Source organism: Mirounga leonina, unplaced genomic scaffold (genome assembly GCF_011800145.1).
Source record: "Mirounga leonina isolate KUSES-001 unplaced genomic scaffold, KU_Mleo_1.0 Mir_173, whole genome shotgun sequence".
Lineage (NCBI taxonomy): Eukaryota > Metazoa > Chordata > Mammalia > Carnivora > Phocidae > Mirounga > Mirounga leonina.
In genome coordinates this window covers 53403066-53426447 of record NW_023270447.1, presented here as the reverse complement: position 1 = coordinate 53426447, position 23382 = coordinate 53403066, and the positions used below count along the sequence as shown (strand labels likewise).

The 23382-nt window shown below is 36.5% G+C and overlaps 1 protein-coding gene across 12 annotated transcripts in view; it reads left to right on the top strand.

The window, feature by feature from the left end:
• The window catches only part of OSBPL9 (oxysterol binding protein like 9), a 186685-nt gene that overhangs the window by 117799 nt on the left and 45504 nt on the right, over window positions 1-23382 (top strand). For 7 of the 12 annotated variants that reach the window (XM_035018578.1, XM_035018577.1, XM_035018575.1 and 4 more), the window contains 3 exons: window positions 12407-12502; window positions 13454-13501; window positions 22611-22640. In XM_035018578.1, the coding sequence (XP_034874469.1) occupies window positions 12407-12502; window positions 13454-13501; window positions 22611-22640 (174 nt within the window). Of the gene's footprint in view, window positions 1-7417; window positions 7487-11011; window positions 11436-12406; window positions 12503-13453; window positions 13502-22610; window positions 22641-23382 lie in introns of those variants that run through there. The other 5 variants (XM_035018576.1, XM_035018574.1, XM_035018573.1 and 2 more) reach the window with 2 other exon arrangements.

The following is a 23382-nucleotide window of genomic DNA, read 5'->3' as shown; positions in this document are numbered from 1 at the left end:
ATCTCCAGGGCCTTTGTCCATAGTCCAGTGCTTAGCACATAGTAGGTACTCACTGAATGCTTGTTAAATGATTAAAATATGTGATTTAATGATGTTCTAAGTGTGCAAACCTTTGTCTCACTTGTACTGGAGTTAGGTTTATCCCTGTAAGGTAGAAATACTTCCTAAGTCCCCAAGCTCCCTGATTGCTGCCACACCTGAGAGAGGGGATTGGAGAAAATGTTTAGAAACAGTGTTTTAAATGGTGAGCAGATTCCCAGGCAAATCCTCCCCCCCATCTATATGATCTCTAATATGGTTTAAAGAATACTAATAGCAGTACCAGCACTAATTAGTTCTACTGTAGTTAGTATCATAGGAAGTCAGAGCATGTTGCTTGGAAGGGGTGAAATTTGAGCTCATTCCAGAAGATTAGGTAATGAAATTATATTTGCTGTTTTCTGCATTGTCGTTAAAGATGTCCTTTGAAGACCATGACAGTACCTGGCACATAACAGATATTAAGTGAATATTTGTGTCGTAAAGGAATGGTTGGGGTGTGTGTGTGTGTGTGAGAGAGAGAGAGAGAGAAACAGAGACAGACTTGTAGTCCTTTTACATTGGAGTTCATTTATTTCTGGAGACACCTTTAAGAACTTCGCTTCTTTGCTGTATTGACCAGGCACCTCATTTTGTTTTTTCCAAAATGTGCCACTTCAGTCAAGTTATTCTACTTACTTGGTTGGTTCTTTGCATTCTCTGTATTCCAAAACATGTTTTAAAATCTGGTTGCATTGGTCTTTCTCACTCAGTTTCAAGGTTACACTAAATGATAGAGTTTGCTTGTTCTTTAACATTATTTGTCATACTGTGCAGGACTTGGCTGCAGTTGGAACCTGTAAGTTCTTATTGTCTTTATTGAAATGAAATTGTTTTTTTTAAAGGAGTGGACCCCAGGTTTTTCAAATGTGGTAAGGTATTTACTCACCTGATGAACATGGTTATTTATCTGGAGATACTGGCTTCACAGACTCCTAGAATTGGAAGGGATCTTAAAATTTTAATACAACCTCTACCTATTTTTTTTTTAAGATTTTATTTATTTATTTGAGGGTGGGGGGAGAAGAAGACTCCCTGCTGTGCAAGGACACAGGGCTCCATCCTGGGACTCCGGGATCATGACCTGAGCTGAAGGTAGACACTTAAGCGACTGAGCCACCCAGACGCCCCTAACCTCTACCTATTTTTATAGTGGAGAGAACAGTCTCAGAGAAGCCAACTGACTTGCCCAAGGTCACACAGAGACTAGAATAACTAGGATTAGAGCCCAGTGATTCTTGCTCTTTTGACTTTAGAGAAAACCAGAGTGCTACCCTACTGCTGCTCTCCATCCATTGCTCTCCTCACTCCCCAAACCTTAGTAATTTTTCCAGTTCAGCCACTAATTTTTATTTCCTTTCAGATTCAGCATCTGGATATAAAAAATATCATCTTTTTCCAGAGCATATTGTTCCTCATTTAGCTTCCTTCTGCTTTCCAGCCTCTCTTTGTGCTTATACTAACCCTTAGCCTGCAAGTATGCCTTTTCTGGTTATTCTCCATTTTCCTGCAGATTCCTTCTTTGCCCTTGTCTGCTCTTTGCTCCAGGAGGCTGACCTTTATAGCCTGTGTCACCTGAAGTTCTTTCTCCTTTGGATTCTGGTTGGGGTTAGCTAATGGGAGGCAGTGCCAGAAGATGGGAGGAAGAAAAGAGAGAACTCTTGGGGTATTTATTCCTCTTGCTCCTCTGTTTTGATATGTTTTTAGCAGTGCCTATGCACCATAACTAGAGTGTCCTTTGAGTAGCTCCAGTTGGTCCTTGGTAACAGTTTCCTTCCTTGTTCATTCAGCCTTAGGATGGTGAAGGCTTCCTGCTGTTCCTATTTCCTGGGTACCCCAGCATCCCTTGTTAGTTAACCTAACCCTGCCCTCATTTCTGTGGTACTTCATTAAAGAGAAGTTGAAATATTCCATTTCATTATGCTGTTTCCAGCCTCTGTCCACTGCTGTCATACTTTTCCCCTCACATCTGTGTCCACATCTTGTACTTCACAATGCTGCCTCTGTGAAACTTTTCTCATCCCCTCAACTTTGCCCTCTGCTCTTAGTACTTTTCTTATACCCTTATTTTACCATGCTTGAATCAGTTATTTGTAGATAGATGTTTATCTTCTCTTAGAGATTTGAAACTCTTAGGGCAGAGTCTATAGCTGCTTCATCTTGGCATCTCCAAAATACCCTGCACAGTGCAATAGTCAAAAGAGATACCCAATGAATAAATCATTATTGTAACACTGAATTCCAACCCGAGAGCAGCAGTACAGGTTTCCCCTGCTGTTGGAAAGTAGAGGGTTCCTGTGAAACCTTTCCTAAGTTAAAATGTATAAAGTGAAGAAGCAATTACCATTAATTTATATGGAAAGATTTTTGAGCAGTCCTAGGCCCTAAAAATAACCTCTTGGGCTTTTCTAACACCTTAGGACATGTCTTGCTAATGGATACACAAAAAATTGCGATAAAGCACAAATGCTCACAAAGTTCATAGCTGTGGCAGCTTATGGCTGAGATGCTGAGTGTAGTTCCCAGAGAAAGAGCTTGGCAGTGCCACTCTTGCTTAGGGTATTCACTGCCTCTGTAACAGCTCGCAGCAAAACAAATGCTGAATGCTGTTTTTGCTTTTTGCCTTTTTTTATAAAAGCAGATATCCTGTTCAGATTTCTTTTGGTTAGTGAAAACAGGTACTGATAAAGGTCTTTTGTAAAAGCAAAGTGGTAACTCAGACTTTTGAAAGTTGAGGTGATACCTGCATGTGTAAAACTGCTTGTGAGAGGATTTGGCATGAGAAGAATGAGTTTTTAGAGGGACAAGTCAGTTGTCATTGCCTGGTCTTGCCTCTTGTACTTCCTGCACAATACAGTGTCTTACCTTTTATTTAATTTCTTTTTCTACTTAAAAACTTCTGGTTGGCCATAAAAAAGTCAGCATCCATACTTGTAATATAATAAATCCTTTAGAGTAAATGAGTTATTTATGCTTTTTTCATGAATATACTCAACTATAATTTCTTTGAATACTTATTGCTTAAGTGCTAGCAGGTAGGCACATTTCAGAATTCCTTCATTCATTCATTTACAAAATTTTCATTGAGCACTTGTTACAAACCAAGCACTGGCCTTGGGGATACAGTTGAGAAACACTAAGTCCTGTCCTGATATATTCTAGTCTTGCTTTAAATCATCTTGATAGATTACTGACCACAATTAAACTAAATTAGGGTAATTTTATATTACACTTTTGGGGGGAGGGAGAGGAAGAGAGAACCTTAAGCAGGCTTTACGCCCAGCGCAGAGCCAGACTTTATCTCACAACCCCGAGATCATGACCTGAGCTGAAATCAGGAGTCCAATGCTCAATTGACTGAGCCACACAGGTGCCCCTATATTACACTTTTAACAACTTTAGCAAAAACTGAACCTGTTCCTTCTGTGTAATGTTCACTGACAGCTAAAATCAGATATACAAAAACTGTTTCTGGCATATATAATTTTGAAGGGATAAATGTCAAACCAATTACAGTATCTATTCTTTTCAATTCAGCATTGTTTTTGTTCTACTTTGGTTGGTTTGTGTGAGGTCTAAGCCTTTTAGTACTGTCTGTTGGTCTGACTAGTTCATCATTTAGCTCCCCTTGGGTGTTGTTTAATTTTCGGTGTGTTATGTTTTGCTATACAGAGAGATCCAGGTTTGTCAGAGGAATATATCAAGTTTTGTTTTTTAAAACATTTCATGATCAAAATTTTAACAGCTTTTATGCTATGTAAGAGAATTCTGCAGTTATTTCAAAACTTGACCTACTAAAATACTTAGTTTAAGGATTCATATGTTTGAATATGAGTTTCTCCTAGTTATGCTTGGAGCAAATCTCCAGTATTTATCTAAAACTTTGCTTTTTGGTGGACCCTTAATAGTAGTGAGTCTTCTTTGCTTTCCAGAATGCTGTTAAACTGAATGATAGGTAGTAATCTGGAGTTGGAGAGAGGAAGAATGTATTTTTTTCCATCCCATACTAGTAAGCCACTCAGAGCTTATATAGATCTTGGAATGAATTAACCTATGACTTTTAAGAAATATATGTACAGTAGCCTGACCAACTAGTGGGTGAAAAGAAAAGCTTTGGCTAATGGCCAGCACCACATGGTCAAACAGTGCTTTGTTAGAGGGAGTGATGTAGTAGGTGTTTTTGTTTTTTATGAGTTTGCTTTCTTGAATGTTGAGTCATTATTATGTTATTGGCAGGAAGGATGTAGAAAAAAAATTAGGTATTCTTCTTCGTTTTACTGGCTATTTTTCTTCTTGGCGTTTATTCCAGTGTAGTGTAGATTGCTAATTTTTTAGTGCTTTTTTTTTTTTCTTTCAAGTTTGTGCTTTTTGTCTGTAAATGATGTTATAAATTTGTTATGCTACATTTTGCTTGGAAACGTGTATCTGAGCAGCTGTATTGCCAGGTTTACTCTCAAGACATTATAGGATTTTTGTAGATAATTTTGAGAGAATAAAGCTGATTGATTTTGCAAGCTAAAAGTTATAAAACTTTTGAAAAATATTTATAAACTTGCACAGTTTCCAAATATTTTTACATAAGCTTTTGAATTAAAATAAATGTATACTTTTAAAAATCAGACAAGTGAATGTATAAAGTAAAAATTATGAGTCCCTGTCTCAATCCCAGTCCCCAGTATTAATATATGATGTGTTTCATGTGTTTTGCTTCTTGCGTTTTATTTGAGGAGGTTGTGTATATAAATAAAATAACTTTAAAAATGTAACTTCTATATTATTCATGTGTCCATTTACCTAGCATAATGTAAGCACCCAGTTAATATTCATTGAATTCTGGTGGAGCTTTATTTCTGTAATTGGATTTCTACATTCAGAACCTGTAAACTTATGTTTCATTTAAAATAATTTTTTATTTCCTGCATTCTGACACTTCAGAGGCAATCATACGTGCCTTCTAGACATTTTTATCTCTAAAAGGCTAGTTACATCCTTTATGGTGAAGGAGCCATGTAATTTATTGTCCAAACTGGAGCACTTTTGAGAGGGAGGGAGGCTGCTAATTTTCTGAGACAATAGGCATAAAGATTGATGACCCCAGACAAACTAGGGCATATGGTTATCCTATTCATAAACTTCAGGTTTTTATTTGCTTTATTTAGATTTTGACAAGACTTTTTATATGACTTTATTGAGTAAATTGAGTCTTTTTTTTTTTTTTTTGAGTCTTTTGGAAAGACAGGCTATCAGTGATTTAAAAATAGAGGAAAATGGTGCAAATCCCAAACCTTTTTTGTGAAGTTGTTTGAGTAACCAAATAGCTTTATGAAATCAATATTAGTATTTTTTTCTGTAAGCCAAAAGGTTACATAATAGTGTCAGTATTAGATGAAGAGATCATGAAGAATAAGCAGTTGTGCTGAGTTATGATTAAGTTCATCAATTTTGACATGGATGTCTGTACCTGATTCCTGTTTAACAAAGTAACTCTCTTTCCCAACTATATGAGCAATTCAGATTTGTGGTATATGTATGCTTTTAAACAGAAACTTAATACTATGCATAAACCATTTTTTTTAAATTTAAAGATAAAAGTGATTCTGTTTTTTGAAGAGCTGATGTACTTTCAAAAATCAGTTTATTTTATGGTGGAAAAAGGCTTTATATTGTTGACCCTTTGTTACCAAGGTAATAATTCAGTACAATTTACCTTTTGTAATTCAGGCATAATACCCAATCCTTTTCTGAAAATCTTATATGGAATTTTTTTCTGATCTGTTTTCTAGAACTATTATTTTATGAGTTGTGTATTGCTCATCCTTTTTTTATTACTATTTATCTTCAGAGTTTATCAAGTTACTGTTTTCCTTTTTTAAAGGAACGTTATACAGTTTAACTTATGCTTATATCCTTTTACTGATTATGGATCTCTATTAAAATTGTTTTATGGTATTATCTGGTTAATCAGTTTTGGTTTTATCCATCGGTCATTGAGTGCTCTCTTTATGTTAGGCACTACTTTAGGGTCTGGAGATGCAGTAGTGAATTCTGGTTATTTATATGATTCCAAATTATGAAGAGGAAGTAGAAAACTTACTCTTGTGTCACTTTACGCATATTCTTTCATCTATCCAACAACTTTGAATGGTTTGTTATTATGCCTATCCCTAGATGAGAAAATGGCGGTGGAGTAAGTAGCTTGGCCAGATCATATGGGTTAAGAAGTTGCAGATTCAGGATTTAAAACTAGATCAGTCTGACCTTAAAGCTGTTCTCATTTTAACTACATCAAGCCTCCTTCAGGCCGTTTCTAGATTACATTTTAGTGCTCTTATGCCATGAATTCTTTTCCAATATTACCGTGATTTAAGAGAAAAGTGTAACGGATTGAAGTCAGAGCAATAGGTTGAAATCCCAATTAAAGAAAACCCCCACTTCATGATTTGGGTAAATGCTTATAAAATAGGGTTAATGTCTTTGTACCTTACTGTCTTGTGATAATCAAATGAGAAAACCTATTAAGTGTCTAGCAGAGGATCTAATACTCTGAAAAAAAATTTTAATATATAATGTGCATCCATGGTGTTAGAACTGTTCACTTAGAGAACTACAGAAAAAGACCTTACCTTTTAGGATTTTCTTGGGGTACCTAGCGTGCTGGTAAAATAACTGTAGCTACCATGTTGATAAAAGAGAACCTGATTTGGAGCCTTAGATTATCAGAACATTGACTTAAATGGAAAATAGCCTGAAGTTACAGTGAAGGAAAGCATGTAGTAATGGGCTCAATTTTGTTGACAGTTTCAAATTTATAATCTTCATTCCAAATGAATTGATAGTTGAGTTTTCCTTAGGATTAAAACTAGAAAGTCTTGCCCTGAGAAATTCCCTATATCTCTAAATCCAGTTCTTCCTTTAGCTGAAGTGGTTAAACCACAGAGACAATAGGGATTATAAATTGTAAGTGTTTCCAAATTTTTAGTAATTCCAGGAAATAACATATTAGTATACTCCACATAAAATCATCATCTCATTAATATTTCTGGTTTCTTTAATATACTTTTTTCATCATTAAACCAACTGATAAGTCATTTGGTAAGAAGACAAATGGTATCATTTCTCAAAAAACTTAATTTGCTAACAAATTTCGAAGGAACAAAAGCCATTAAGTTTGGCATAATGTGTTTTTTTTTTTAACTTGTCATTTGCTGCTCATGTACCTACTTTTCCTCTGAATAGTTACAGATTTTTCTCTTATTATTCCTTTACTTAATTATTGATGTCAGACTCACAGCATGGTAAAGTAACTTTCTATTCTCTCTTTTCCTTACTTTTATGGAAGATCAGTACCACACTTGCTTTTTTCCAGTCTTCTGGTATCTCTCCAGTTCTTGAATTTTCAAAAATAATTGTAAGTGATTCAATTGTAAGTATGCTCTATACTTCTTTCATTGGATGAAAGCATATCTGTGATGCATGTCATCTCAAATTGCTAATTGTGAACATAAACTTTCCAGATACTCTTGTATTTAAATCAAAACAACATTTCTGCAAAGTTTTCATTATTTTAATTATAGGGTATGTGTTTTGCTAATTTTTAAAAATCACCTACTTTTGTCTGGATTCATGTTGTTTATTTTTCATTAGGAGGCTTGTTTTTTGGGTTTGGTTTGTTTTTGTTTTTTTTTTTTGGTGTTTTTCCTTTGTTAAATTTTTAAGCTGTTATTCCCCTTTATGGTTCTACTGATAACTTATTCTGCGTTCTTGTTGTTCTCAACTTCTCTGTGAGAATTACATGAACTAATTTCTCTATTTCCTTTTCTCCTTTTGCAACATATTTTTATTATATACTGTTTTTTCCTATGTAAGAAAACACTGAATATAGGGTACTTAGTCCTTTACATTTTTGTTGTAAAATAAGATTTGGTAGGAAAATAATTACTCATTTGTTAATTTCTTTTTACAGTGTTGTTATTCAGCCATAGCCCTTCCTGTTCTGTTATTCTCCTCAGTTCCTCAAATTACTCATGACTTTATTTCCTGATTCTGACCTCAACAAGACCTTAAACCACCTTTTACCACCTTAACCTCCACTGTTCATTACTCTTCCTCTGTCACCAGGAATTACTTAAAAGCTCTTATTCCCTGCCTCAAAAATTGCCTTCTGTACTGTTGTATAAAAAAGTACCTCTACAAAGCAGCTACAGTTCATACGTTTTTCAGACAGTTTTAAGAACATCCTTGCAATACTTTTTTTTTTTAAATAGAGGTGAAGCATTTGGTTATATGTATGTATAAATAGTGTTTAATGTCCCAACTAAAGTCATTAATAGGAATTCATTTAATTTTGCTGACATTTGTTAGCTTTGAAGTACCTTCTGAGAAGTGATGCTATTCAATATAAGTTTTAGAAAGATACTAGGAGGTACTTATATACAGCATTGATATTCTCCTGCCAGTCTAGATACTATTTTTGAAGTTGGGTCAGATGTTTCTCTCTTTATATATTTTAAACTGGATACATAGGTCCTGGCTGATGTAGAATCGTGCTACTCTCTTTGACTTTAAAATGTACTTTAGCTTTCTTTATTAGCAAATATTTTTGAAGACTAGAGACTGTTTTGTTTTTAGTATATTTACCACATAAATGTTTTTTTTTCTTTACATTTCTAATTTTATGGATTTATCTAATTTATAGATTGGGTTTAATTTCTGTTTTAGTTTAACTTCTTTTAAGCATAATAAAGGCAAACCATTTGCCTTTATTTCTCTGTAATAGTTGTGTTTAACTTAAACTTTAAATGAATTCACACAGAAGTCATCAAGTGAGAACTATGGCTCATCAATATAGTAAATTAAGGAGCAGCAACCTCTTTGGTTCTGACTGCCAAAAGGGCAGCATAACCACTTCGGTCACAAAGTGTCCACAAAGGACATGGACAAAAAAGAAGGAAAGAAAGACAGGAAGAAGGGAGTGAGGGAGTAGACAAAGGGAAGGAGGAAGAAAACAGAAAGGCTAGAGAAGTCTAGGCTAGGGGAGGGTCATGGGGAAGACCAGATCAGGATCACCGCATCAGCACTTGTCAGACACAGCCATCAGTGCCACATACATTTATTCAAGGCTAAACTAGCCCTGGGGGTTATAGTGTTGAATGAGTGGCACAGAGAATGTGTATCTGCTTAACTCCCAAACTGCTTCTTCTACAAGATGTCCCTGTTAGAAGTATGAAATCACACCCTGTCTTAAAGGATCTGTTCTGTTCTGAGTTCTTCTCAAAGAAAGCCTACTCTCAAAATGGTATAAAGGACTATATTCTGATGATTTGTTTTAAAGCAAAACTCCATTAAAAAGGACATGAGTAAGTGTAGGGTTTTATATTGTAAATGTTAAATAGAAAGAGGAACAGTTATGACTGCAAGGGAATTTTTATGAAATAGTATGTATTAGGAGGTAATGAGTCCCTTGTCTGTTGAGATACTCAAGTGAAGACCAGAAGACTTTCAAAAACATTGTAAAAGTAACTTCTTTGAGGGGGAGGTTGGACTAGATGGCTTTGTTTCTGTGTACTGTAAGTCATAATATGTAGCAAAAACTTTTATTTTCTTCTTGGGTGCATTATTCTTACAAGAGTTGAGGAAACAGTTTAATTACTCTCAGTTGTCCATGTTATTGATAAATATGTGCATATTATTTATTGATTGCAGTTGGGGCAGCTATATATGTAGATTTTCTTTTTAAGTACACCAAAGATGTATGGATTACTGTACAAGGGAGTTTAGGCCAGTTCTGGGATTTTACGCTAATAACTCTAGTTATAAACCGCCTCTTATACATTACATAAAAATGATTTGGTGAGTAGATCTTCAGCTTGGATGTTATGATGTGTGGAGTTTATTCTAATGTTAAAGGAACGTTGTGGAAGACTATCTAGAGGTAGATCTGAGAAGAGAGCCAGGGTGAGGTTCTAGGATTATAGCAACATCAAAGGGTTGTTTTTTAAGCATTAATTTAGATGGGTTTTAGATCTCGGTAATTTAAATGTTTCCATTTATTTACTGGAGGATTTTTAATCAAAGATTTGTTCAAAAGGATATGTTAGATTTTTACAGCGGTAGTTCTAAGTGGATTCAAAAGGGAAAATTCTTTTTTTTTTTTTTTTAAGATTTTTATTTATTTATTCATGAGAGACAGAGAGAGAGAGGCAGAGGGAGAAGCAGGCTCCCAAGGAGCAGAGAGCCCGATACGGGACTCGATCCCAGGACCCTGGGATCATGACCTGAGCTGAAGGCAGACGCTTAACCATCTGAGCCACCCAGGCGCCCTCAAAAGGGAAAATTCTTAAAAATCACTTTTTATTATTTAGATGCTTCACCTCTTATTCATTTATTAATATGCCATTGAACTTTTTGATATTTAGCAAGCACAATATTTTATGGATTTTAACTGGATCTTATAGTTGAATTATTAATAACTATGTTATATTGCTATTTGAAACAAAACAAAAACTAAGCCAAGCTGTTCTGATTTTTTTCTGTGGTACAGTAACATGGAAGGAAATCACTCCCTTCTTTTGTAATACAGTACTATAGTATCTCCAAAATGTAATGGATTTATTCTTCCTTTTCCACATCTTTTATTATCATACTCTATGTAGTAAATGTTAATAGAAAGTGTTTTTGGGTTAGCTTTAAACATGAAGATGTTTAACCACAGTTTTATTACATATATTGTTAATGATTTTTCTTCAACTTTGTTTTTATCATAACATCTCATTGGGAAGGGATTTTTCAATACTCATTTCAAGTAGTTTCTTTACATGTATGTGGAAAAAAAGGCCGTTTTATTGCTTTTGAATTTGAAAAGGAAAATGCATTACAAGATAAGTTAATTTTCCCATGGTCTAATATAACTTAGGGTGGGTTTGTTTTGTTTTTTTTTTTTTCTGTTCTGATTCAGAATTTGAATTTAAGTTTGGCAAGAGCAACAATGAATAATAATAGTAGTAATTGATAGTGTTAGTAATTGTAGTCTTTAGTAGAGGTACTAGCTGCCACATTAATAATAGTATGAGGAGGATGACTATATTTGGCAGGTAAGAAAACAGCAGCTTAGACACAGTATCTTGTTAGTGGCTGAGCTGCAATTAGAAACCAGGCTTGTCAACCCGTTGTTGTTTTCCATAATACTATACAGTCTCAATCTGGTGTTTGAGATAGTGGCTGTAAAAGTGCTTTATTAATAATAAAATATTGTGCAAAGATGAGGTATTGGTGTAACATACAATGAACTCTGGCCTCCATTTACTAAAATGGGGAATGTGAAAATGATCAGCATGTTTTGGCCAACAAGTGAAGATCAGGTATGGTATGTTGAACTACTGTATTTTACCCATTCAGTACAGAATTTTGTGGTTGGGTTGGGATTGTGATGTTAGTGGTTCATGAGCCTTACTTTATTTCCCTGTTTAACTGCATGACATTTGGGCGTGCAAATACGGCAAGCTGGTAGTCTTGTTCAGTCTCCAACTTTTTGTCTTTTACACCCAGGATTGATGTGTTTTTCAGATATGATTAAGAAGTCAAGTTTCTTTTGAGTAAAGTTAAAACATGGGAATCCCATTCTATTGAAGTTTAAAATTTTTAGTGTACAAAAAGTAGGACATGAAAATGCTGGATTGTTAAACTAGAAATAAGTGGACCCTCTAAATAAATAAACATTTACACCATGTCCAGAGTGTAGTTAGTGTTCATGCCGAAGGTGAATGTGAGTAGCGAACTTGATTAAGACAAGTGTTGTCACTTTCAGTTAAAGAGAGGGCCCTCTTAGAAGAGGTGAGAATTTTGAGGTTCTTCTTTTAATAAAGGGAGGAGGAGAAAGCAGCAGAGGTAATGGGGTGGGTTAGGGAATGGGAGGAGGACTAAACAGAGTATGAAGTTAAGATTAAAGGACTGGAGGAATCAAACAAAAAGTGGGGGTAAAATAGGAGGTAATCTAGGTTGTAATCTAGGCCCTTCAGCTAAATTACTGTTGCTCTGGAGGTCACGGGGAGTCATTGTGGGGGAGAGAAGAAAGTGATTGAAGAGCAAGGTCAATCCTGATTTAAGCAGCAGTGCATGTTTGATAAGGGAACAGAGGTAGAAGTTCATGAGGGAGATTGATGTATCACTATTCTTGAAGAATTTAGATAGTTTTAATATGCCTATTATTTATATAGAAGTACTATATTTACTTTAAAATTGAAATGTCATGTATGAAGGATGAAGTATCTTCTGTACTGTTAAATATTGCCTGGGTATTGGTAGATTTATTAGAAATTTTCTTTTTCTCTAGGGTTTGGATTCAGGATTTGTTCCTAGTGTCCAAGACTTCGATAAGAAACTTACAGAGGCTGATGCTTACCTACAAATCTTGATAGAACAATTAAAGGTACGGCATTCATTTACTGAATTGGTATAAAGTAGTAAATGTTACCAAGCTTGATTTTGAGTGTAAAAACTTAGCTGATGTTAATTTGCAACCCTTAAATGGTTCTTCAGCAATTTTTAAAGCTGACTTATTAAAAGATCTGGGTGACTTACTCAGAGATCTTTGCCTTTGATTATATTGATAGTGTGTATATATAATGTACGTTTTTGGTCATTAAAAAAGTAAATATCTAGGGGCGCCTGGGTGGCTCACATGGTTAAGCGTCTGCCTTTGGTCCAGCCCCGCATCGGTCTTCCTGCTTGGCAGGGAGCCTGCTTCTCCCTCTCCCTCTACTGTTCCCTCCTGCTTGTGCTCTCTCGCTCTCTCTGTCAAATAAATAAAATCTTTTTTTAAAAAAAGAAGTAATATCTAGACATAACTAGAAGAAAATAAGATTAGATTCATATTCTGTTTTAAAATTCTGAGAAACTGGTAAATTTTAATATTGTTCAATTTCTGAGGCCTTGATTTTTTCCATTTTGGGGAGGGGGTTGTTGGGAGAGGTGATTTCTCTACTTCATTTATCATTACTGAAATTGTCTCCTTCAATTCCTACTTTAAAATTAATTACAAGCAAAAGTCCTGGGAAGCAGCAAATGGAGTATTAATAAACGTGGATGACAAAGCAGAAAAAACTTAGGTTTCAATTGATATTTTAAGTTCTTAAAGGTCATCTGTTTTCTTTTGCTTTCAATTTTACCAGAGTAATTGATCTTGACTGTTTAAAATAATTCAGTAGAATTGGACTTCATACTGTCCCTTGAAAAAATATATGTTATCTTAAAAATACATATAAATCATCCCTGGAAGAAATTTATTTAAGAACTAAAGTTTGCTTTTCTGTGTTTAGTAAATGTATACAATATAGCAAAATGGCTTGATACTATAATCATTTTCTTTTTAACCCTGTAGCTTTTCGATGACAAACTTCAAAACTGCAAAGATGATGAACAGAGAAAGGTAAGTTCCACTGTCATTATCTTGCCTTAAACCATTTTAAAACCAAGAGCCTTTTTTTTTTTTTTTTAAGATTTTATATATTTGACAGAGACACAGCGAGAGAGGGAACACAAGCAGGGGGAGTGGGAGAGAGAGAAGCAGGCCTCCCGCCGAGCAGGGAGCCCGAGGCGGGGCTTGATCCCAGGACCCTGGGACCATGACCTGAGCTGAAGGCAGATGCTTAACGACTGAGCCACCCAGGTGCCCCAAAACCAAGAGTCTTTTAGAGAAAAAATAACAGAAGGACTTCAGTGTTTTGGCTACTATAATAGTACTACTGACTATTTATGATAGTATTACCATATAGAATTCATGGGGGAGTTTTCTGGTGAATTTCTGTTACGGTTTCACAAACAAAAGGGTAATGTACAAAATCTTTAATACTCTTTTTTTGTAAGTACCACCTTCCTAGGAGTAAGTTCTTTCTTGAGGTTTCTAATGTTGAAGATAGAAAGTTATTTTATTAAATTGGTATGTGGTCACTTCAGATATTAATAAACCAATTGGCAAGAATTTGCTGAATTAAACAAGAAGCCACAGATGAGGAAACAAAACTAGTGTTGCTTTTTTTTTTTTTTTAAGATTTTATTTTTAAGCCATCTCTATACCCAACTTGGGGCTCGAGCTCACAACCCTGAGATCAAGAGTTGCATGCTCTACTGACTGAGCCAGCCAGGTGCCCCTGAGTGTTGCTTTAATTATAGTTCCGCTACTACCCCCCCGCACTTGAATTTCTGATAATTACTTTGTAGTTTGAATAGTTTTCTTTTTTCCAGTTAAAATATTTCCTCCTTGATTAGATTTCCTGATGCAGTATCATTTCTTTTTTTGCATTTCTTTTGACCATAGGTTTGCATTTGACTCTTTTACACTTGGTAATAGTACCTATAGTAATTCATGTTTAACTCCCCTTCCATTCTTAGTTTTGGAATTTGGTCCCATGTCATTTTTAAACAACTAGGCAAAGTTTAAGGTGATTCTAAAACAAGTGTTATTTATTTAAATTCAATTTAATTAGCATATAGTGCATCATTAGTTTCTGAGGTAGAATTTAACATATATTTATATACATATATATTTAACATATTGCATATAACACCCAATGCTCATTACATCAAGTGCCCTCCTTAATGCCCATCACCCAGTTACCCATCTCTCCTCCAGCAACCCACAGTTTGTTTCCTATAGTTAAAAGTCTCTTATGGTTTGTCTCCTTCTCTGTTTTCATCTTATTTTATTTTTCCATCCCTTCCCTTATGCTCATCAGTTTTGTTTCTTAAATTCCACATATGAGTGAAATTATAAGATACTTGTCTTTTCTCTGACTTATTTTGCTTAGCATAATACACTATAGCTCCATCCACGTCATTGCAAATGGCAAGATTTCATTCTTTTTGATAGGGCTGAGTAATAATTCCACTGTATATACCACTTTATCCAATCATCTATTGATGGACATCTGGGCTTTTCCCCTGTTTTGGCTATTGTGGACATTGCTGCTATAAACATTGGGGTGCACATGCCCCTTCGGATCCCTATGCAGAACAAGTGTTTTAAAATCACATAGTCTAGGAACAAGATGGCAGAGGAGTAGGAGACCTAAATTTCGTCTGGTTCCAGGAATTCAGCTAGATAGTTATCAAACCATTCAGAACACCTACAAACTCAACAGGAGATTGAAGAAAAGAATAGCAGCAATTCTACGAACAGAAAAGTGACCACTTTCTGGAAGGTAGGATGTGCAGAGAAGTGAATCTGAGACAAGAAGATAGAGAGGGAGCCTCCATCAGCCGGCTACCGGCAAGTGATAGAGCAGTGGAGCACAAAATTGGAACTTTTAGAAGTCTGCTCTGCTGAGGGATGTTACTCCAGTGGCTAAGCGGGGAGTGGAACCCTCGCTGGGACAGTGTGGTCTCAGGACCCTGGGGTCACAGAAAGACCGGGGGTGCCTGAGTGTGACAGAGCTCCCAGGTATTGGAGCGGGGAAGCCAGCTGCAAAGATGGAGCCAAGAAGTGGGCTCTCAGCTCGGGGTTGCCATAACCTGTGATCCATGGCACAATTGGGCCATTACTCTTTAAGCAGGGACCCAACAAGCAGCAGATCCGGGGAGAATCCCCTTCCTCCCCTGGGGAGACTCCAAATGGGGCCATGTGCCAGAGATAGAAATGCTCGGTCACCGGCCAGGTGAGCCCAGAGTGCGGCTGGAGACCAGGCAGACAGGAGTGATTGCTTTTCTGTGAGAGCTTACCAAGGAGTGGGGCCCCGAGCTCTCGGCTCCTCCAGGACCAGAGATTGCAAGGCCGCCATTTTCACTCTCGTCATCCAGAAGCTGTACAGAAAGCTTTCAGAGAACAAAAGCTACTGAGAGCAAACCCGAGCAGATTACTTAGCCTGGCCTCTGGCAAGGGCGGTGCAGTTCCACCTCAGACAAAGACATTTGAGAATCACTGCAACGGCCCCTCCCCAGAAGATAAGCAAGAACATCCAGCCAAGACCAAGTTTACCGATTAACGAGAACTGCAAAACTCCAGCGCTAGAGGAATACAGCACATAGAATTCATGGCTTTTTTCCCATGATTTTTTAGTCTTTCAGCTTTAATTTTTTTAAATTTTCTTTATTTTTTCTTTTTCTATTTTTTTAGTTGAATTTTTCATCTTTTTCAACCAGTATCTTATCAATTCCTATTTTAAAATCTTTTTTAACTTTAATTTTTATAGTCATATTCTATCCCTTCATTGTATTTAACCTTATTTTTTGTGTATATATAAGTTGTTCTCTCTTTAAAATTTTGGGATGCAGTGTCTTCTAACAGACTAAAATGTACCCTAAATCTAGTGCATGACGTTGTCCTAGTCTCGCGCCTGATCACATTCTTTTTTTTTTTTTTAATTTTTTCATTCTTTTTTCAACCAACTTCTTATCAATTGTTTTTTTAAAATCTTATTTTTTTTTAAAGATTTTATTTGACAGAGAGATAGAGAGCACAGATAGAGTGGCAGGCAGAGGGAGAGGGAGAAGCAGGCTCACCACTGAACAGTGAGCCTGATGCGGGGCTCGATCCCAGGGCCCTGGGATCATGACCTGAACTGAAGGCAGACGCTTAACCGACTGAGCCACTCAGGCGCCCCTTAAAATCTTTTTTAATTTTCATCTTTACAGTCATGTTCCTTCCCTTCATCGTATTTACCCTTATTTTTGTGTGTGTATATATATGTTTTTCTTTCTATTAAATTTTGGGAGGCATTTTCTTCTGAAAGACCAAAATACACCCAAAACCTAGCGTGTGGCTCTGTTCTACTCACCAGCCCTCTCATATTCTTTTTTGTTTTCCCTCTTTATTTTCCCCCCAGTTTCGGGTTTCTTCTGATTTGTTTAGTGTATATTTTTCTGGGGTCGTTGTTACCCTTTTAGCATTTTGTTCTCTCATTCATCTATTCTCCTCTGGACAAAATGACAAGATGGAAAAACTCACCTCAAAAAAAAAGAACAAGGCAGTACCGACTGCCAGGGACCTGATCAACAGAGACCATTAGTAAGATGTTGGGACTAGAGTTCAGAATGACCATTATAAAGATACTAACTGGACTTGAAAGAGCATAGAAGATACTAGAGCATCCCTTTCTGGAGAAATAAAAGAACTAAAATCTAACCCAAGTCGAAATCAGAAAGGCTATTAATGAGGTGCAACCAAAAATGGAGGCTATAACTGCTAGGATAAATGAGGCAGAAGAGAGAATTAGTGATATAGAAGACCAAATGATGGAGAATAAAGAAGCTGAGAAAAAGAGAGAGAAACAACTACTGGATCACGGGGGAGAATTCAAGAGATAAGTAATACAATAAAGCGAAACAACATTAGGATAATTGGGATCCTAGAAGAAGAAGAAAGAGAGAGGGGCAGAAGGTATATTGGAGCAAATTATAGCAGAAAACTTCCCTAATTTGGGGAAGGAAACAGGCATCAAAATCCAGGAGGCACAGAGAACCCCCCTCAAAATCAGTAAAAATAGGTCAACACCCCCCGACATCTAATAGTAAAACTCCCAAGCCTCAGAGACAAAGAGAAAATCCTGAAAGCAGCTCTGGACAAGAGGTCTGTAACCTACAATGGTAGAAACATTAGATTGGCAGCAGACTTACCCACAGAGACCTGGCAGGCCAGAAAGAACTGGCATGATATATTCAGAGCACTAAATGATAAATATGCAGCCAAGAATACTATATCCAGCTAGGCTGTCACTGAAAATAGAAGGAGAGATAAAAAGCTTCCAGGACAAACAAAAACTAAAAGAATTTGTGAACACCAAACCAGCCCTACAAGAAATATTGGAAGGGGTCAGGGGTGCCTGGGTGGCTCAGGGGCGCCTGGGTGGCTCAGTTGGTTAAGCGACTGCCTTCGGCTCAGGTCATGATCCTGGAGTCCTGGATCGAGTCCCGCATCGGGCTCCCTGCTCGGCGGGGAATCTGCTTCTCCCTCTGACCCTCCCCACTCTCATGTGCTCTCTCTCATTCTCTCTCTCTCAAATAAATAAATAAAATCTTAAAAAAAAAAAAAAAAGACACACGGTATCAGATTGGATAAAAAAATGACCCATCGATAGGCTGTTTTCAAGACACTTATCTTAGACCCAAAGACACCTCCAGATTTTTTTTTTTTTAATATTTTATTTATTTATTTGACAGAGACACAGTGAGAGAGGGAACACAAGCAGGGGGAGTAGGAGAGGGAGAAGCAGGCTTCCCCGCGGTGCAGGGAGCCCGATATGGGGCTCAATCCCAGGACCCTGGGATCACGACCTGAGCCTAAGGCAGATGCTTAACGACTGAGTCACCCAGGCACCTCAAGACACCTCCAGATTTAAAGTGAGGGGGTGGAAAACCATTTACCATGCTAATGGACATCAAAAGAAAGCTGAGGTGGCAGTCCTTATATCAGACAAATTAGATTTTAAACCAAAGACGTAAGAGATGAGGAAGGACACTACATCATACTTAAAGGGTCTGTCCAACAAGAAGATTTAACAATTGTAAATATCTATGCCCCTAACATGGGAGCAGCCACTTATATAAGCCAATTAAAAACAAAAAGAAACACATCGACAATAATGCAATAATAGCAGGAGACTTTAACATCCCCCTCACTGAAATGGACAGATCATCTAAACAAAAGATCAACAAGGAAGTGAAGATTTTAAATGACACACTGGACCAAACGGACTTCACAGATATTCAGAACATTCCATCCCAAAGCAACAGAATACACATTCTTCTCTAGTGCCCATGGAACATTCTCCAGAATAGATCACATCCAGGGTCACAAATCAAGTCTTAACTGGTACCAAAAGATTTTGGACCACAATGCTTTGAAACTAGAACTCAATCACAAGAGGAAAGTCAGAAAGAACTCAAATACATGGAGGCTAAAGAGCATCCTACTAAAGAATGAATGGGTCAACCAGGAAATTAGAGAAGAATTTTAAAAATTCATGGAAACAAATGAAAACACAACTGTTCAAAATCTTTGGGATACAGCAAAGGCGGTCCTAAGAGGAAAGTATATAGCAATGCAAGCCTTTCTCAAGAAACAAGAAAGGTCTCAAATACACAGCCTAACCCTCCACCTAAAGGAGCTGGAGAAAGAACAGCAAATAAGGCCTAAACCCAGCAGGAGAAGAGAAATAATAAAGATCAGAGCAGAAATCAATGAAATAGAAACCAAAAGAACAGTAGAACAGATCAACGAAACTAGCAGCTGGTTCCTTGAAAGAATTAATAAGATTGATAAACCCCTGGCCAGGCTTATCAAAAAGAAAAGAGAAATGACCCAAATAAATAGAATCGTGAATGAAAGAGGAGAGATCACAACCAACACCAAAGAAATACAATTATAAGAACATACTATGAGCAACTCTATGCCACCAAATTAGATAATCTGGAAGAAATGGATGCATTCCTAGAGATGTATAAACTACCAAAACTGGACCAGGAAGAAATAGAAAACCTGAACAGACTCATAACCAGTAAGGAAATTGAAGCAGTCATCAAAAATCTCCCAACAAACAAGAGCCCAGGGCCAGATGGCTTCCCAGGGGAATTCTACCAAACATTTAAAGAAAAATTAATACCTATTCTTCTGAAACTGTTCTAAAAAATAGAAATGGAAGAAAAACTTCCAAATTCATTTTATGAGGCCAGCATTACCTTGATCCCAAAACCAGACAAAGACCCCATCAAAAAGGAGAATTACAGACCAATATCCCTGATGAACATGGATGCAAAAATTCTCACCAAAATACTAGCCAGTAGGATCCAGCAGTACATTAAAAGGATTATTCACCATGACCAAGTGGGATTTATTCCTGGGCTGCAAGGCTGGTTCAACATCCGCAAATCGATCAATGTGATACAATACATTAATAAAAGTAAGAACAAGAACTATATGATCCTCTCAATAGATGCAGAAAAAGCATTTGACAAAGTGCAGCATCCTTTCTTGATTAAAACTCTTCAGAGTGTAGGGACAGAGGGTACATACCTCAATATCATAAAAGCCATCTATGAAAAACCCACAGCGAGTATCATTCTCAATGGGGAAAAACTGAGAGCTTTTCCCTTAAGATCAGGAACATGGGAGGGATGTTCACTATTACCACAGCTATTCAACATAGTATTAGAAGTCCTAGCCTCAGCAATCAGACAACAAAAAGAAATAAAAGGCATCTGAATTGGCAAAGAAGAAGACAAACTTTCACTCTTTGCATATGATATGATGCTCTGTGGAAAACCAAAAAGACTCCAGCCAAAGATTGCTAGAACTCATACAGGAATCGAGCAACATGGCAGGATATAAAATCAATGCACAGAAATCAGTTGCATTTCTATACACTAACAATGAAACAGAAGAAAGAGAAATTAAGGAGTCGATCCCATTTATAATTGCACCCAAAACCATAACATACCTAAGAATAAACCTGACCAAAGAGGCAAAGGATCTGTCCTCAGAAAACCATAGAACACTCATGAAAGAAATTGAGAAAGACACAAAAAAATGGAAAAATGTTCCATGCTTGTGGATTGGAAGAACAAATACTGTTAAAATGTCTAAGCTACCTAGAGCAATCTACACATTCAGTGCAATCCCTATCAAAATACCATCAACTTTTTTCACAGAGCTGGAACAAATAATCCTATAATTTGTATGGAACCAGAAAAGACCCTGAATAGCCAGAGGAATGTTGAAAAAGAAAACCAAAGCTGGTGGCATCATAATTCCGGACTTGAAGCTCTATTACAAAGCTGTCATCATCAAGACAGTATGGTACTGGCACAAAAACAGACACATAGATCAGTGGAACAGAATAGAGAGCCCAGAAATGGACCCTCAGCTCTATCGCCAACTAATCTTCAACAAAGCAGGAAAGAATATCCAATGGAAAAAAGACAGTCTCTTCAACAAATGGTGTTGGGAAAACTGGACAGCCACGTGCAGAAGAGTGAAACTGGACCATTTTCTTACACCATACACAATAGACTCAAAATGGATGAAAGACCTAAATGTGAGACAGGAATCCATCAAAATCCTAGAGGAGAATATAGGAAGTAACCTCTTCAACATTGGCCATAGCAACTTCTTTCAAGACACACCTCCAAAGGCAAGAGGAACAAAGGCAAAAATGAACTATTGGGATTTCATCAAGATAAAAAGCTTTTGCACAGCAAAGGAAACAGTCAACAAATCCAAAAGACAACCTACGAAATGGGAGAAGATATTTGCAAATGACATATCAGATAAAGGGCTAGTATCCAAAATCTATAAAGAACTTATCTAAGTCAACACCCAAAGAACAAAGAATTCCATCAAGAAATGGGCAGAAGACATGAACAGACATTTCTGCAAAGGAGACATCCAAATGGCCAACAGACACATGAAGAAATGCTCAACATCCCTTGGCATCAGGGAAATACAAATCAAAAACACAATGAGATACCACCTCACACCAGTCAGAATGGCTAAAATTAACAAGCCAGGAAACGACAGATGTTGGCGAGGATGCAGAGAAATGGGAACCCTCCTACACTATTGGTGGGAATGCAAATTGGTACAGCCACTCTGGAAAACAGTATGGAGGTTCCTTAAAAAGTTGAAAATAGAGCTACCCTACAATCCAGCAATTGCACTACTCAGTATTTACCCCAAAGATACAAATGTAATGATCTGAAGGGGCACATGCACCCCAATGTTTATAGCAGCAATGTCTACAATAGCCAAACTATGGAAAGAACCTGGATGTCCATCAACAGCTGAATGGATAAAGAAGATGTGGTGTATGTGTAGACACACACACACACACACACACACAATGGAATATTATGCAGCTTTCAAAAAAAATGAAATCTTGCCATTTGCAACGACGTGGATGGAACTAGAGGGTATTATTCTAAGCGAAGTAAGTCAGAAAGACAAGTCTCCTATGATCTTACTGATACGAGAAATTTGAGAAACAAGACAGAGGATCATAGGAGAAGGGAGGGAAATATGAAACAAGACGAAACCAGAGAGGGAGACAAACCATAAGAGACTCTTAATCTCAGGAAACAAAGTGAGGGTTGCTGAAGTGGAGGGCGGTGGGAGGAATGGGGTGGCTAGGTGATGGACATTAGGGAGGGTATGTGCTATGATGAGTGCTGTGAATTGTGTAAGACTGATGAATCACAAACCTGTACCCCTGAAACAAATAATACATTATATGTTAATAAAAAAATTTTTTAATAAAAAATTAGAAAATCACATAGTCTATAAAAAAGACACAACTTTTTTCATATAAGGAGTAATAATGTTTTGTGTTATTCTTAGAAATCTTGAATCATATGAATCTTATTTGAGGACATAATCCGTAAAATGAATTTTTTATAAGTTTTAAGAAGTATAACAAAGTACTCCCTTCCCAGTTGCCTGCCCTCAGAGTAAAGAGTACATTTTGGTAAAATTCTTTAAATGACTAGTAAAAAACAGTAATGATACTTCTTTGTGCTTCTGATTATTTGTTTAAACTTATCATTTTTCACAGAAAATTGAAACTCTCAAAGAGACAACAAATGTAAGTTACGTGTTTGGTAAACTCTGGCTTTACATTAGAAAGTGCTTTAAAATATCATTTCTATTTTAAGCTGTTGATTAAATTAATAAATTGCTCTATTAATAAGAGCAGTTGAGATTTTAATTTTTATAAATTTTTACAAGGGTGTTTAAGAATTTTATTATTTTCTAAAGGATATAAAGGGACTTGAATAATCCTTCTAATTAAAATTCACTTCGTGGACCATTTTACGTGTTTCTGATCTTATCTGTCTTAAGATCCTTGGATAAAAGGTATCATCCATGCACAATGTATATTATCTTTTTTATAATTAAAATATATTGTGATTCACGTTTTCTGATGTACTGGCCTTCTCACGTTATATAATAGGCTACTAATAAGATTTGTATTTCGACAAGAGCAGTTTTAAAAACAGGCAAAGTAGTAGTATTCAGGGTTCACTGTATTGTGATAGGATTCTTTACTCTTCATAATTCCTTAAAAGTCTTGAATAGATATTTTAGAAGTTTACACTGGGATTGTCTGCTATTGATCTAAGAATTTGGAAATTAATCAGACTCACATCTTTTTCTGTTTGAAGTGTTGAAAAACCATTTAGAATGTTATTGAGTACAAATTAACAATTTTTTGGCATTCTTTAATGATAGAATTGCTTATGATAACTTCATCTAACACTGTTAGTATATTAGAACCCACTGGAATCCAGAGAGGGTATTTCTTGTGTAGTATAAACTTAAATCCT